We start from the raw sequence: 15505 nt of genomic DNA, 5'->3' as shown, positions 1-15505 counted from the left end.
GGAAGAACAGAAAGGGGGAATTTGAAAGAATGGTCAATGAGAAAGGAGGAAAACCAAGAGTATTTTTCATTGGAGGCAATAGGAGACACTACAACACTACATGAAGAATGAAGGAGTGGTCAACCACACCAAATGAGTCAGATGTACTGAGTAAAATAAGGTCATAGAACTAACTGACCAGTGGATTTTGCTACATGAAGGTTAATGACTGTCTATGCTAATAAGCAGTTTTAGAGGAACCCAAATCAGATTGGACCTATACACCTCGAGAGAATCAACTAAAACATTCTTTTTTTTTTAAGGTTTTTACATTTTTTTAAGATTTATTTATTTATTTGAGAGAGAGAGAGGGTGCGCCTACATTGGGGTAGGGGCAGAGGGTGAGAATCTTCAAGAGGACTCTGCACTGAGTGTAGAGCCTGACTCGCTTGATCCCATGACCCTGAGATCACGACCTGAGCCGAAACCAAGAGTCAGCCGCTCAACTGACTGAGCCACCCAGGCACGCCTCAACTAAAAAATTATTGATTTAATGAGTTAATTAGGTTGCCTTTTACAAAATAAACATATATCAATCAATAGTAGTACAAAAGCCATTTTTAAAAACTATAAACATAATTGGAAAGAAAATATTCATTCACAATTACACAAAATCTAGTCATAAATAAAAGTGTGGCAATCTTTATAAAGAAAACCCTAGGGCGCCTGGGTGGCTCAGTCGTTAAGCGTCTGCCTTCGGCTCAGGTCATGATCCCAGGGTCCTGGGATCGAGTCCCACATCGGGCTCCCTGCTCGGCGGGAAGCCTGCTTCTCCCTCTCCCACTCCCCCTGCTTGTGTTCCTGCTCTCACTCTCTCTCTCTCTGTCAAATAAATAAATAAAATCTTTAAAAAAAAAAAAAAAGAAAACCCTAAATTTTGCTGAGATATAAAAGGTGCAAATAAATAAGGAGATACACCAAATATCAAACTAGAAAGTTCATTAGTTCATTAGTTTACATCCATTCAACAAACCTTAAGTTAATATCTACTTCTATGATTCTAGCACTTGGACTGGATCAGAAAACAAAACACATAAAGGTCAAAGTTGGTAGTCTTACTTGACTTCAGTGGGAATAACACTTATGTTTCACCATTAAATTAAGTCAGGAGTTAACTAATATAAGGCTCTCATTAAAATATCTTTCTATTAATACTTACCTATGTTTCTTTCCTTTTTTAAACAAGAGTAAGAATTTTATCAAAAGCCTTATTTTTCTCCTTTGAACCACTAATGTCCTCTATTAGCATATGCTATTTCCTAACATCCTAACATCCATCCATTACCAAATTTCCATGATTAAATCTACCTTACTAGGATGGATTCTTTTAATAACTGTTGAATTTGGTATATAAGCATTTTATTTGGGATTTCAGCATTTATAATGAAATGTGCACTTAACTTATACATTTCTTAGTGATTTTTTTTTTAACTGGAAAAATGAGCATTTAATAAAACGAACTGAGTAGCATTCCAAAATTTAGGTTGTTTCCTGGAAATTCTTAAGAATCTATGGGTAGGGCGCCTGGGTGGCTCAGATGGTTAAGCGTCTGCCTTCGGCTCAGGTCATGATCTCAGGGTCCTGGGATCGAGTCCCGCATCGGGCTCCCTGCTCCTTGGGAGTCTGCTTCTCCCTCTGCCTCTCTCTCTCTCTGTCTCTCATGAATAAATAAATAAAATCTTTAAAAAAAAAGAATCTATGGGTAAACTCTGTCACTCTGGGCCCTTGCAGGAAGTTTCTCGGAAACATTTTCAGTTTCTTCCATGGCCAATTTTTCTATCTTTACTTGCTTTAATTTTATGTACATTTCTCAGTGAAAAATGTCCAAATTTTCTATTTTTGTATTTTCTTATCCAGAGTCTCCATCATATATATTACATCACCTTTTCCAATTTTAAGTGTTTTCTTTTCCCTCTTGATTAGATTTGCCAGAATATTATCTTTTACTGACACGGGAAAGGCTAGAATATAGAACCAGTTACCGCATCTATTTGTCAATTCTGTTTTCTTTTCTGTGTAATCATCTTCTACATTTATATTTTTGTTCTAATTTTCCTTATTTTTTTTAACTCTCTGGCAAATGCTGATTTTCTTATTTTATATAAACACATAGCATTATAAATTTGCCATTAAGTAAACTGACAAATGGGTCTCAAATCTAAGACTGAAGAGCCAAAGATCTGAAGCTCTTCTAGAGTGTTGGGGTTAATGTAGAATATGAAATCATCCATAGTACCTGGCTTGCTAAAATGTAACATGGAAGCCGCTGGGGGCAGGGAAGGTTTCTGAGAAGGGCGTAGGCCTTGGAATGCTGGGGCCTGCAAATCACTCTGCCCGAGGAATGCCGTGGGGAGTTACCTTCCCTGAAGCTAGCTTAGCCCAAACAGCCACCCTGTGATCTAAGAGATGTATGCATTGTCCCCTAAAGCTATGTTTAGCAGAACTCCTTGAACAGGCTGATCAGCGCATTGTATCTTTCCCGTAATCAGTCTTCTATTTTCTGCAAGACTCCTTGCCACACATCACTTGCTTGAGAAACAGAGTAATAAAGATTTAGGATTATCCTGAAGCACGAATAAAGGTGAGAGCAAAGAAGAGCAAAGGGTCTTCGTCTCTGACCGTTGACCCCCTTGCCTTCTCGTCTCTTTCACGGCAAAGTTTGGAGTCATCTTTCATCTGTCGGTATGGGGATTGCTGGCCATTCCTGGCACCAGAGTTCTGAGATTAGTGAAAATTTCTTTGAACTTCTCGTTTTCTCTCTTAAAAAATGTGGCTTTTTACATTCTACTCCATGTGTTTTAATAGAAATATCATTTTTCTCAGGGTATTAAAGCACATTGGTTGACAGCTGCAGAGGGAAGATGGATTATATTTATTTAGTGGTTATATCCGGCAGCATCTTCACGTATCCCTAAGAGTAAACGTGTTCAGAATAACTTTGGCTATAACCTACTAACTTTATATGTAATTTATTACATTTTAAAATTTAAAAATTTTATTTTTACATTAATAAAATGCTTTCTTGGTCAAAGAAATAAATTTGTCAAGCATAGGAAATGTACAAATGTCTAGATTATATAAAAATGTATCTGTTTAAAAATGAAAAGGCAAGTAAGATAGCTTTCATTTTTATTTTTTTAATTTTTTTTAAAGGTTTTATTTATTTATTCAACAGAGAGAGATAGCGAGAGCAGGAACACAAGCAGGGGGAGTGGGAGAGGGAGAAGCAGGCTTCCTGCAGAGCAGGGAGCCCGATGCGGGACTTGATCCCAGGACCCTGGGATCATGACCTAAGCCAAAGGCAGACGCTTATGACTGAGCCACCCAGGCACCCCTTGATAGCATTCATTTTTAGATTGTGATATAGCTCTGGGAATGTTTGATTATATATTGAATATTCTGTCCAGGCAAACTAATAGCAACTCTATAAAAGACACTTTTTTCAAATGATTACGTTTCTGATTATAAAACTGTAACTTTTAGATATGCTGTGGTGTGGATAGAGTTCATGACCTATATAATTCTGGCTTTTAAGAATTCCCTGAAGTGGCGCCTGGGTAGCTCAGTAGGTTAAGCGTCCCCCTTCAGCTCAGGTCATGATCCCAGAGTCCTGGGCTCATGTCCTGCATTGGGCTCCCTGCTCAGCAGGGAGCCTGCTTCTTCCTCTGCTTTTGTGCTCTCTGACAAATAAGTAGATGAAATGTTTAAAAAAAAAAAAAATTTCCTGAGACTTTCTACAATCTAATCAATGATTTTGTATACAAGTTCTATGACATTTTTGGGGCGCCTGGGTGACTCAGTTGTTAAGCATCTGCCTTCGGCTCAGGTCATGATCCCAGGGTCCTGGGATCGAGCCTCGCGTCGGGCTCCCTGCTCAGCCGGGAAGCCTGCTTCTCCCTCTCCCACTCCTCCTGCTTGTGTTCCCTCTCTCGCTCACTGTTGCTGTCTGTCAAATAAATAAAATCTTAAAAAAAAAAAAAGTTCTATCACATTTTTAAAACTTTTTTCTAAAGTACCAAACTTTAGGGACACCTGGGTGGCTCAGTCGGTTGAGTGTCTGCCTTTGGCTCAGGTCATGATCCCAGAGTCCTGGGATCAAGTCCCATATCGGGCTCTTTGCTCAGTGGGGAGCCTGCTTCTCCCTCTGCCTGGAGCTCCCCCTGCTTGTGCTCGCTCTGACAAATAAATAAATCTTTAAAAAAAAAAAAGTACCAAACTTTAATTTTACTAGTTATTCCTTATTTTTAGTTACTCCAACTTGATTTACATTAACATTTCATATACTGATAGCAATTTACAACATATTAACGACCTTTTAACACTGGAGTTTTGTTTTTGCCTTAAATTGCTTGAAATTAATATTGCTAGCTCTGCTTTATGCTTAATTTTGCCTGATATGACTTTGTGTACTCATTATATTCATTTTGATTCTCCATTCATTAGTTCCTCCTATCATTTGCTAATCAACTATAGTACACTTCCATAAACTGATTTTGTAAGTGACTTGGGCATCCTGACATTTTTTTTTTCAATTGTTCTACATTGTCTATTATCTTGGCTGGTTCTAGACTTCTTGTTGTAGCTTTTCCTCTGGAAGTCTAGGACACTGCTGCACTGTTTCCTAATGCTCAGTGTTATGCAGAAGTCTGAGACCAGTTAGATTTTTGTTTCTTGGTAAGTAATTTTTCTCCCCAACTGCTTTTAGGCCACATCTAACTTGCGTAAATGAAGTTACTGCCTATTTCCCCAGTCCGTCCTGCAGCTTCCCACCTTCACTCACAGTTCCATCCACTTACTGTCCTCTTGTTGGAAAATACCCTCTCTCAAGAGCCAATTCAAATACCACTTGCTCCGAAACACATTTCCAGGATTCATACTTGTCAGAATTAACCCATCCTTTATCTAATTTATGTCACTGTTGCACTTCTGTAGCACTGACGTCTACGTGTATTAGTAAAGAATACACACCAGAGTGGTTGTAAGGAGGTCTGGAGTCAGATCACCAGGGCTGACATTTCAAACCTGCCACATTGTAGTATATGTTCTTCAGTAAGTTATTGGGTTTTCTGTGCCGTTAACTCAACTGCAAAATAGTGCCTAGCTCATGGCATGTTTGTGAGGATTAAATAAGCTAATATATGTAAAATATCTAGACCACTCTCTAGAATATAGTGTTAGGTGAGGTCCTGATGTGTATTATGGTATGTATGTGGTATGTGTTCTCCATCTGGGATGAGAAAAATTATTACGAGAGAATGAAACAGGTGCTACGAAAGGTTTAAGTATTCAAAGGATGTGACAATTAAACATGAATTAAATATAATCAGCTTAGGGAAAGCAATGGCATTTCAACTGAATCCTAAGTATTTTAATTACATAGAATTTTAAAAGCACTTTTGCATGCACTAGTTCATTTAATCCTTAAACTCTGTAAGGTAATTTTGTTTTATGGGGGCAGAAATAAAGGATGGCAACTCAAATTGCCCAAGACGCAAAGAGTTAGAAAGTGAAAGCTAACATTAAGAGAAATATCACTGTACTTGGAGTTTGGTAAGGTTGCTCTCTATACATCTGCATTTTTCCATCAAGGATGAATGGGGACGCGATATATGGATTGAACAGACAGGACCAAAGGTAGAGAACAGTATTCCAAGCTTTGTAAACTGCTTAAATAAACAAATGGTGGTGTGAAATGACATGGCTTTCTGGGTAAACTGAAAATAATGTGCTAAAGATGGAACACAGCACAAAGCCTTGCAAAGCAAGCCTTTGGCTGAACTGAGTAACATCTTTCAGGTGCTATTCCTTCAGTTTAGCAATCATCTATGGCAATAATCCCTAGGCTTCTAGCTGAGGAATCGATCAATATAACTGTGGCCTCTGTCTTGAAAGAGAGAGAGCAAGAGAGGGAGGGAGGGAGGGAGAAAGGTAGGGAAGGAAGGAAGGAAGGAAGGAAGGGAGGAAGGGAGGCAATCTGTCATATGACTACAGTACCTAATTGGGTGTTTTAAAAATTCACAACAGTAGGTTCTAAAATAAAAACAGTAAGCATGATTATACAAAGGTAATTCCTTTTTCTCACTAAAAATGTTTTGAATGAAATCTTAATTCTCAACAAGATTAACAATTTTACTAACTGACAACTGATTCTGAAACATAGCAAACCCAGTTTCCTCATCTCTGGGATAGAGCAAAACACGAACAGAATACGTTAACATTACTTCTTCTTCATCTTTTTTTTTTAATATAAAGATTTTATTTTTAAGTAATCTCTACACCCAACATGGGGCTTGAACTTACAATCCTGAGATCAGGAGTCGCATGTTCTACTGAATGAGCCAGCCCGGTGCCCCTGGGTCAAATATTTATCGAGTACCCTGCGCCATGTGTTAGGTGCTGGCGTTAAATAACAGTCCTGCACTTGTTAACGTTACTTCTGAGTGCTAAGAACCTAAGTTGCATATAATTCATCAGTTATATTATTAATCAACTGTGAAATTGTGGAAAAGTCACTTAACTCCTCTGGGCCTCAGTTTCCTATACTTGCAAAATATTGTTCCAATTTTAAAGCAGTTTGGGTAGGACTCTGAAACTCTGTATTATTTATCAACGAAAAAATTAAAAACAAAAAATAAAAATATAACACATCTACCTATTCTCAAACTTTTGAATTACTGTCCTTCCATTACTTTCAAAATCACATGCAACTAATACCAGGTATTGCAGATAGCTCAATTGGTCTCATCAATTAGTCATATATGAATAAAATCACCTTAAAACAACATATTCTATCTAAAATTAAATCCTTCAGTGTGTACTCTGAGCAAAATGAGAGGTCTAATCACAGGTTAACATAAGAAATATTTGTCTCAAAATAATGCATTTGACAAGTCCCATCATTAAAACTCCCTTTATTTTTCCTTCAGTGAAACTCAAGTATTCCCAAAGTCCTGAATCAATTATTTCTTCTTAGTTTTCCAACAGCTGTCATTTGTCTTCTTTTGGTCTGTTCAGTAGAAAGTGAACTACCTGGAGCAGGACATCATCATTAAAACCTTTCACATTATTATCTTCAATTGTTTCATAAAGAGGCTTACTTTGTGTCCCCCAACATATATTTTTACGAGGGTTATTTCGATCAGCTTGTGCAGTCAGTGCCAAAGTATTTAACTGGTAGCAGAAAAAGGAAAAGTATTTTCCATCTGTGATCACGCCCTGAGAGACAAAAGGCCGAGTAACATCTGCTTCACTCCAAAAGCCTACAGAAAAAAGTTATACTGAAATTTACACATAGAATATATTTTATCAAAACAAAACATTTACACATTAGAGGGTATCAAATATCTCCTAAAACCTAAATTATTTTACCTACCAAACTCCTGAAGATCTCAAAGTTTCCTCATCTTCTCCATTCTAATCCTATATTCTATTTCTGCATCAAAAATTATTTCCTCCTTTCTGATATCCCCAAACTCATGACACATTCTCAACAACTTCACTCTTCAACAGCTTTCAACCTTAACTCACTTCATCTAAAAAAAGCAGCAAGCTCTATCGATGCAGATCTCCCCTACATCTAGTACTAACTTCGTTCATTTTCCCGGTACCAGTAGCATCTAGCACCCAATAACCATTATGGCCATTTACTTCACCAAAATCTACAAAAAAAATACCTTCAGAAAAAAACGGACTTTCTAAGGACTTCAATCATGTCCTTAGACAAATTCTATTCTTCCTTTACATATTTTGAAATTGGTTTTATGAGCTGCTGTTATTTCACCTTGTGTTATCTTGTGTCATAGGTTCCAGGATGCCTTTAATACCTTTACTACTCATATTTTCTGGCTTCTTGTTCTAGACTGACTGGCTTTAACCTAGGGCCAAGCAGTAATGTTCTTTCCTCATATATATTTTCTATCAGCCTTCATGAAGACAGCCAATGAATAATATTGTTAGCATTTGTAATTAAATATAGGAAAAAAGAAGCACTTTACTTTTAAAGCGTAAACAGTGCCATTCTAATGCCTTTGAGAAAGATTCCTGTTTCTGCTTCTGTCTAATCCTATTCCTATTCTCTCCATTTAAGTCAAAAATTGTGAGTAAAAGACTAAATTATATATATGTATGAAGAAAACAGGTGAGCCTAGAAATAATTAAATCTGTATTAAATTCCTCCTGGGAACTCATATAGGATCAATCTGGTTACATATTACAGTTTACTACTTCAGGTTCTGTAATAAAATCCCAATGCCTCACAATGAGCTCTGAGATCTGGCGTCTGGCTTCCTTTATCTCATCCTCCATCATTGTCCCCCCTCTCCTTTCTTCATTGTTCTTTAAACACCTCAAGCCTGTTCCTACCTCAGAGACTTGTATTTCTTTTGCCTGGAAGTGTCTTTCCCCCAAGTTTGTGCTCAGGCAGCTCCTCAACAGTCAGGTCTTCGTTCAAATGTCATTTTTTAGAGACCACCCCCTGAATTACTCCATTTAAATGGATTCGGCCCCGTATCTCATTTATACCTGCACCTGGTAATCTATCCCTTATGTAGTATATTTCCTCCCTACTATTACCACTAGCTAAAAATACTACATGTTTATTATCTTTTACTCTCCTCACTATCAGCTCCAAGACAGTAGGATCTGCCTGCCTCATTCAACACTGCATCTCCAAGGCCAACACCGCCTGGTTCCTAAAAAGCATTCACTATTTATTGGATGAATAAACAATCTCTTAATCCACATCCTGGATATAGCCTTCAAAGATATTATACAGAATAGTTGTGATTTAATCTAAAATTTAATCCACCAAAGCATTTCCTTTTCCAGCTTCAGAAAGCTGCTATCATCTACAGAGTTGACTTAGTTGGCTACAGTCTTTCACCTACTTGAGAACATCAGAAAATAATTCATTCACACGAAAGTGGTCAAAGTAAAAGATCAAAGTAACTATCTACACACCACCTGCCAATTGCAAATGTAAAATACTTAATTATGAATTTTAAAACAACCGTGTTTTGTGTCACTGCAAGTTTTCAAAATGTTAAGATTCAACCTACAACACTTAACCCAAAGAAACAATTAAATTCTTAAAATGTCACAGATACCTTCCAAGAACAATGCCATGAAATTAGCTTTACCTTGATACACAGCTTGTGCTCCAGTCCAAGCAAAGAGGCTTGCGATAGCATTAGCTCGAAAAACAACTTCTATCTGATCAGCACAGTTCTGTTTCAAAAGCCTTTCCCTTTTTAATTTGTCAGGTAACAGATGAAACTGTGTGTGACCATAACAGTATGGGTCTGCTGTCTTTGCGCCTGAAGAGCAAAATAAAAACATTTCAGATGAAAAGTACATGTGAACATCTGGAGCACACATCCTTAGTCTCTGCTTCAAACCCATCCTTCTCCTCCACACATCCTGTGATCCGTATTCGAAATATACAAGTGGGAAGGTTGATTTATTTCATTGATTATAATGAAGTTAAACTTCACATGAAAGTACAGTCTGCTAGCTATCATCAAGCCCACTCTGATGACACAGGATAAGTCAAAAGAATGTATGTGAAATTTATTTAAAATTCCCTATTTAGTTTTTTCAAACCTTTTATTCATCATTGGGAGCTACGTTATTTTCTTTGTCTTACTCTCCACATGATACCAACATTTCATTAAAAAGTCTCCTTTAGGGGAGCCTGGGTGGCTCAGTCGGTTAAGCGGCTGCCTTCGGCTCAGGTCATGATCCCAGGGTCCTGGGATCGAGCCCCGCATCAGGGTCCCTGCTCAGTGGAGAGTCTGCTTCTCCTTCTCCCTCTGCCTGCCTCTCTGCCTACTTGTGCTCTCTATCTCTCTGTCAAATAAATAAATAAAATCTTTAAAAAAAAAAGTCTCCTTTATCATTTTAGTGTAATAATTACATACCTTGCTCCTAATTTTTTTTTTTTAAATGATTTTTATACTATATTTCCAAGTAAGGAAAATGAGAGCCAGTATTTTATGATGTGTTGATATTCTTGACTTTAGTAGTAAAGTTTTTTCAACCAAAAGTTCCACAGTTCACACTCTAAGACCACAGTGACACTGAAGGGGCTGATAAAATACGTCTGGAGGGCTAGTATAAAGCTGGTTTCTTAAAATCTTCAACTTTTGTCTATTAATTCAACTTGGAATTAATAGACAAAAAGATAGCAAAAGTATAAGCTACACAAGGGCAGACATCAGGCCTTATTAATTTTTATATTCCTAATGGTTATCACAGAGCGTGGCACAAACAGAAGACTTTTATAAAAAAGTCAGTCACTGCCTCAAGTCTGGCTATATACTGGTTTACTCCCGAAAAAGGACAAATTACTTTTTCTACATAATGAATCAATAAAAATACGTAAAACTATTTTTTAAAGTTAAATGCTGCTAGTTCAGTAGAAACAAGTAAAATTTTAAATGGTGAGCTGAAAGAATATTTTCCCCCCAATTTTCATGCATATTACAACAACCTGAGATTATGAATTATATTGCTTGTAAACTACCTGAACTTCTTGGTCATCAAGAATTAATTATGTAAATCTGCACAGGATACTTCGGACACATTGATGGCAAAATATTTCAAAAGAAAAACTTACCAATAAATATGGTATTTTCATATTGTCGTTTGAATAAGGGAAGTTTGTCTGGCTTACAAGTTATAACAGGGATTTCGACAGGTATAGAATAATCCAGCGGCACAAACTTCAAGAAAAAGAAAAGTCATAAATGAATTCACAGCAACACTAGTACTAATGTATAAATTTTACTCACTTTTTTTTTTTTTAAGATTTTATTTATTTATTTGTCAGAGAGAAAGAGCGCACAAGCAGGGAGAGCGGCAGGGAGAGCGGCAGGGAGAAGGGGAAGCAGGCTCCCTGCTGAACAAGGAGCCTGATGCAGGACTCGATCCCAGGACCCTGGGATCATGACCTGAGCCGAAGGCGGACGTTTAACCGACTGAACCACCCAGGCGTCCCAACTCACATTCTTAATAGACTTAAAAATCTTAAGATGAGATGTTTTTTACAAAATGATTTGGTAACACCACCATCTTGTGATGGGCCAAATCCAGCCAGCCACCTGATTGTACAAATAAAGTTTTACTGCAACACAGTCAGGCACATTCATTTACATATGGTACATAACTGCTTTTACATTATTTAAGAACTAAGATGAATAGTTGCAACACAGACTTGTGGCCCCCCAAAGCCTAAGATATTTACTGTCTGGACTTTTACAGAAAAAATGTGCGTGTGCGTGTGTATTCAGACACACAGACAACACTCAAAATATACTTATTTTCTCCACAAGAACTATAAATAAAAAAAAATGACCAGTTTATAATTATAAAAATGCCTTGATTTATGATTAGGTAGTGTAGTCTATCATAAATTACAATCATAAACTATTATCAATTGTTTATAGGTATTTTTAAAGATTTTATTTATTTGAGAGAGAGAGAGAACGCGCACACACACAAGCGGCGGGGGGGTGGGGGGGAGGCAAAGGAAGAGGGAGAAGCAGACTCCCCCGCTGAACAGGGAGCCGGATGGGGACTTGATCCCAGGACCCTCACTGACTGAGCCACCCAGGCAGCCCAAAGTTTTTTATAGTAAGAAAAAGAAAAGATTTGTATGATCCTGAAAACTGATGCCTTAATCCTGCTTAAAAATTATTATTTGACCTTTGAGCACTATACATACCATAACAGGTTAAAAAGCTGAAAAAGAATTTCAGATGAGAAGTATGTGAAAGAAACTCGAAAGGGATCCATCTAAAACTTTTTATTCTACTAAGCCCATTACCTAGGCTGCCTATGACATTTCCTCATCAGATATCAGTAGATATATATGTAATAAATCCTTACCTGTGGGAGTTGTTTGGATATTCGAATCTGATTGTGTGGTTTATCATTTATTTGGTATCGCAAAGCATCAACTCGACCTTTCCGATGACCACTAGGAATAATTTCTTCACCTCGCAACCAGTAAAAGTGAACTGGGCGTTTACAATCTATCAAAAGATATTCAAAATTTTATTTAATCATTTAGATCAACTTGGTTATTATTAGAATACCATCAATACAGAACTTAATAACTGTGGAAGTTAAAAATTATCAAAAATTACTTTTTGTTGTAAGATAGAGTCTGGGTTATACGATGATTTAACTTAAATGACTGTGACTTAAATACAATGCTCAAACATTTATTGTCTACTTGTGCCATCCATCACACACTAAACACTGTCATGGAAGAGGTTTGTCGGTTAAGAATAAACATAAAGAAAATAAGACCAAAAGGAGTATCACTCACCAGAAATAAAAAGTTTTTATAGGAGTCAGAATTACTAAATCAATCTTCACAATAACTCTCAAAGGTGTGCGTACAGTTGTCATCACCTCCGTTTTATAGAAGAGGGACCTGGGTCTTGACAAAGTCAAGTTCTCCTAGGCCAACAGTCAGTAGCCAAAATCCCCAAGGCTGCTCTCAAGACCACTTCCTTCCCAACTGAGACAGAAGTAACACGCACACTACAGGACTCAGTTGAACACACACCTACAGTTATAACAACATTAAGTCCATAAATATTTATTAAAACACCTACCAGACAGTAGATATAAAGTAATGAATACCTCAAAAACACTGATTTTTAAAAACTGTCCGTTAATTTTTCATGTCTGCACTGAGCAGTTAAAAGAAGTTTCTGATTGTTTCCTGGGAACCCAAAATGGCTAGGTTTGAATCCTGAACTCAAATCTACCAGCGACAGGCTCTCCGACTAGGTTCATTTTACCGTCTGTACCTCAGGGTGGTTTTCCCATTCATAAAACAATGCTACCTACTATAAACGGTCATCGCGAAGATTAAATTGGTTGGCACATAAAAATTTAGAACAGGGCTTGGTACATAGTTAAGTACTGAGTAAATGTTAATTTTACTCAGTATCACCTTTAATGTTCACTTCTACGAGAAAGTACTATTACCGTAATTCTCATCTTGAGAATGAGAAAAACTACTTTAACCCAAAAGAGGTTGATGAACTGACCTGCAGTCATGTAACTTTTTGGTGGAAGGGCCAAAAGCCAACTTCCGGCCTGCCCCGCCCTCTAAGAGCCCCTTCTCCTAACCAGCACTGCTCTTCCATTCCATCTGGCTGGACCTTCACAGAGCAGACCCAGACCCTGGAATCGCGGAAGGCCGTACAGCTAGTAGGCGGCAGCCCAGGGCCGGAAGGGAACCCAGTCTCCAGATTCTTGGCGCAGTGACTGCTATTAAACCTGGCGGCGCCCGGCGAGGCACGAAAGGACTAGAAATATAACTAACAATGCAGAAAGAAAGAAAGGAACAGTCCCCCCCCGCCCCCGCCCGGCGTGGCAGCCCCAAGGCTCACCGAGGGTGGCGGTGGCCAGGGCGGGGTTGTGCGCGCTGAGCAGGCCCATGAGGGTGGCCACCAGCTGATCCAGGAAGGGCGAGGCCATAGCCTCGCGGTCCTGGTAGAGGGGAGGGCGCCGCTTGCGCCGCAGGTAGAAGTGCTCCTGCAGGAGGCAGTCACACGCGGCGGCGCGCAAGGCCTCTAGGTCCAGGACGGGCGCGGGCTCCGCGGGCTCGGCTGGCGGCGGCGGCAGGCCCGACAGGAACGCGGTCTTGGTGAAACTCTGATACCAGCGGTCAGCGTTCAGAGCGAAAGTCTGCGGATAAACCACGTACTTCATGAACTGCATCTTAGTGAGGATTCGCAGCTTCTCGTCCACCGACACGGCCGCGTGCACCGTCGCCTGCCACCGCTCCACTCGCCGCTGCCGTGCCGCCTTGCTCTTGGCAGTCAGGGAGGCCACAATCGGCGGGTAGCGCGCGACGGGGGCCGCCGTGACATCGGGGCCGGTCACTTCTGGAGCCGTGACGGCGGCCCCTGCCGCAGTGTGCAATGACAGCCCCGGCCCGCGGAGGGCTGGCCCGCGGAGGGCTAGCCTGCAGCACCTGGCCGCCGCCATCTTTGCTCAAGGTTTCGGACCCAGGGGTTAATTTCAGGAAATGTCGCTGCGCTCTTGACGTTAAGGACCAATCGAAAGCGGCATTTGAGCCAGGCTTGGGGAGGCGGATTCTCAGTGGGCCTGAGTTACGTTGCGTCATTCATTTCTTAGCCAATCAGATCCCTTCTCCAACTTAGTTTCCAGCGCCCCGGAGCGTTCGTAGACCCGAGGCAGAACTCGCTGCCTGTAGGTTTTCCGCGGGCCGGGCTGGGAGGAGTGAAAGTTTTAAGTAGGAGTTGCCGCCACCTAGGTTGCTCTTCCGACCGCGGCACGAACCCCTTGCCAAAAATCATTTAGGAACTTTCTGCACCGGAACCTCTAGCATTTATTGGCTTCATTTGTGTGTGGCACATCCCACCTCTTGTCTTAGTTCTTAGAGTTGAAATTTAATGGAAAAATTGTTCTAAATGTTTTACGGCTAATACGTGCTTACTTTTAAAATGACGCAAGCATAACTCAGATGACCACTGCTAATCTGTGGAAAAATAATTCCATATGTTTCTCTATGTTAATTGATATATAATTTGTTTTAATTCCCCTAATTTACAAAACGGGGAATATACGTTTAGTTGGATTTAACTGGAAAAAAAAGGAAATAACAATAAAAACCACTAAAGGATTTTGTGAACCCTCTCTACTTCGTTCTTCAGTAAGTATTTATCAAGTGACTGCTATATGCCAGCACCGTTCTAGGTACAAAGGAAACAGCAGTGAAAATGGCCTTCATGGAGCTTACGTGCCAGTGGATAAAATCATCTAATCAAATATATCAAATGATCAGATATAGATGTTCTATGTTAGGCAGTGATAGGAGACAATAGGAAAATACAGCAGGGAAGGAGACCAAATCGTATTGGGTGGAGTGGAGTGATTTCAATAGACAGGGCAGAGAAGGCCCCCTGAGAAGGCGACATTTGAATAACATCTGAAGGAGATGAAGGATAGAGCCATGTGGGTATCCAGAGGACAAATCTGAGCCAGGGCAAAAGCCACAGTGTATCTGGAAAATGGGAGGAACAGCAAGGAGGGCAGTGGGCTAACGTGGAAAGGGACACTGGCATTTTGTCAGTGATAGCCAATATCTTATTCAGAAACAAGTTCTGATGAGTTGCGTGATGTTTATAATCACAGGTTTGTTTTTTGTTTTTATTTTTTTCCCTCTTGTGGTTGGGCATCAGAACAGTTCTGTTGATGTTTGGATGAAATGGAAACTGCCCAGGTGATTGTAGTCCTTACCAGAGCTTCTTATATCTAAAGTTGAGGATATGGGAAGGAAATGGCAACAGGATATTATCTATGTACAGATGTGGATGAGAGTGACAGCTGGTCCTTTTCAGCTATTTCCTTCACACACACACACACACACACATTTTTTTTTACCCAAGGCATATTTCTTACCTGGTTGCATATATAACAC

At 39.5% G+C, this 15505-nt stretch overlaps 1 protein-coding gene across 2 annotated transcripts in view; it reads right to left on the bottom strand.

Moving 5' to 3' along the window:
• The window catches only part of MRPS30 (mitochondrial ribosomal protein S30), a 35197-nt gene extending 20639 nt beyond the window's left edge, over window positions 1-14558 (bottom strand). The window contains exons 1-5 of one of the 2 annotated variants that reach the window (XM_036111772.2): window positions 13449-14555; window positions 11926-12071; window positions 10655-10760; window positions 9177-9353; window positions 6936-7298 (exon numbers count right to left, since the gene is read on the bottom strand). In XM_036111772.2, coding sequence (XP_035967665.1) covers window positions 7027-7298; window positions 9177-9353; window positions 10655-10760; window positions 11926-12071; window positions 13449-14049 — 1302 coding nt within the window. In that variant the 5' untranslated portion in view covers window positions 14050-14555 and the 3' untranslated portion in view covers window positions 6936-7026. Of the gene's footprint in view, window positions 1-6935; window positions 7299-9176; window positions 9354-10654; window positions 10761-11925; window positions 12072-13448 lie in introns of those variants that run through there. The other variant, XM_036111773.2, reaches the window with a different exon arrangement.
• Window positions 14559-15505: the final 947 nt, after the last annotated feature.

The sequence above is a fragment of the Halichoerus grypus genome, chromosome 2 (genome assembly GCF_964656455.1).
Source record: "Halichoerus grypus chromosome 2, mHalGry1.hap1.1, whole genome shotgun sequence".
NCBI lineage: Eukaryota > Metazoa > Chordata > Mammalia > Carnivora > Phocidae > Halichoerus > Halichoerus grypus.
This window is presented reverse-complemented; position numbering and strand designations above follow the sequence as displayed.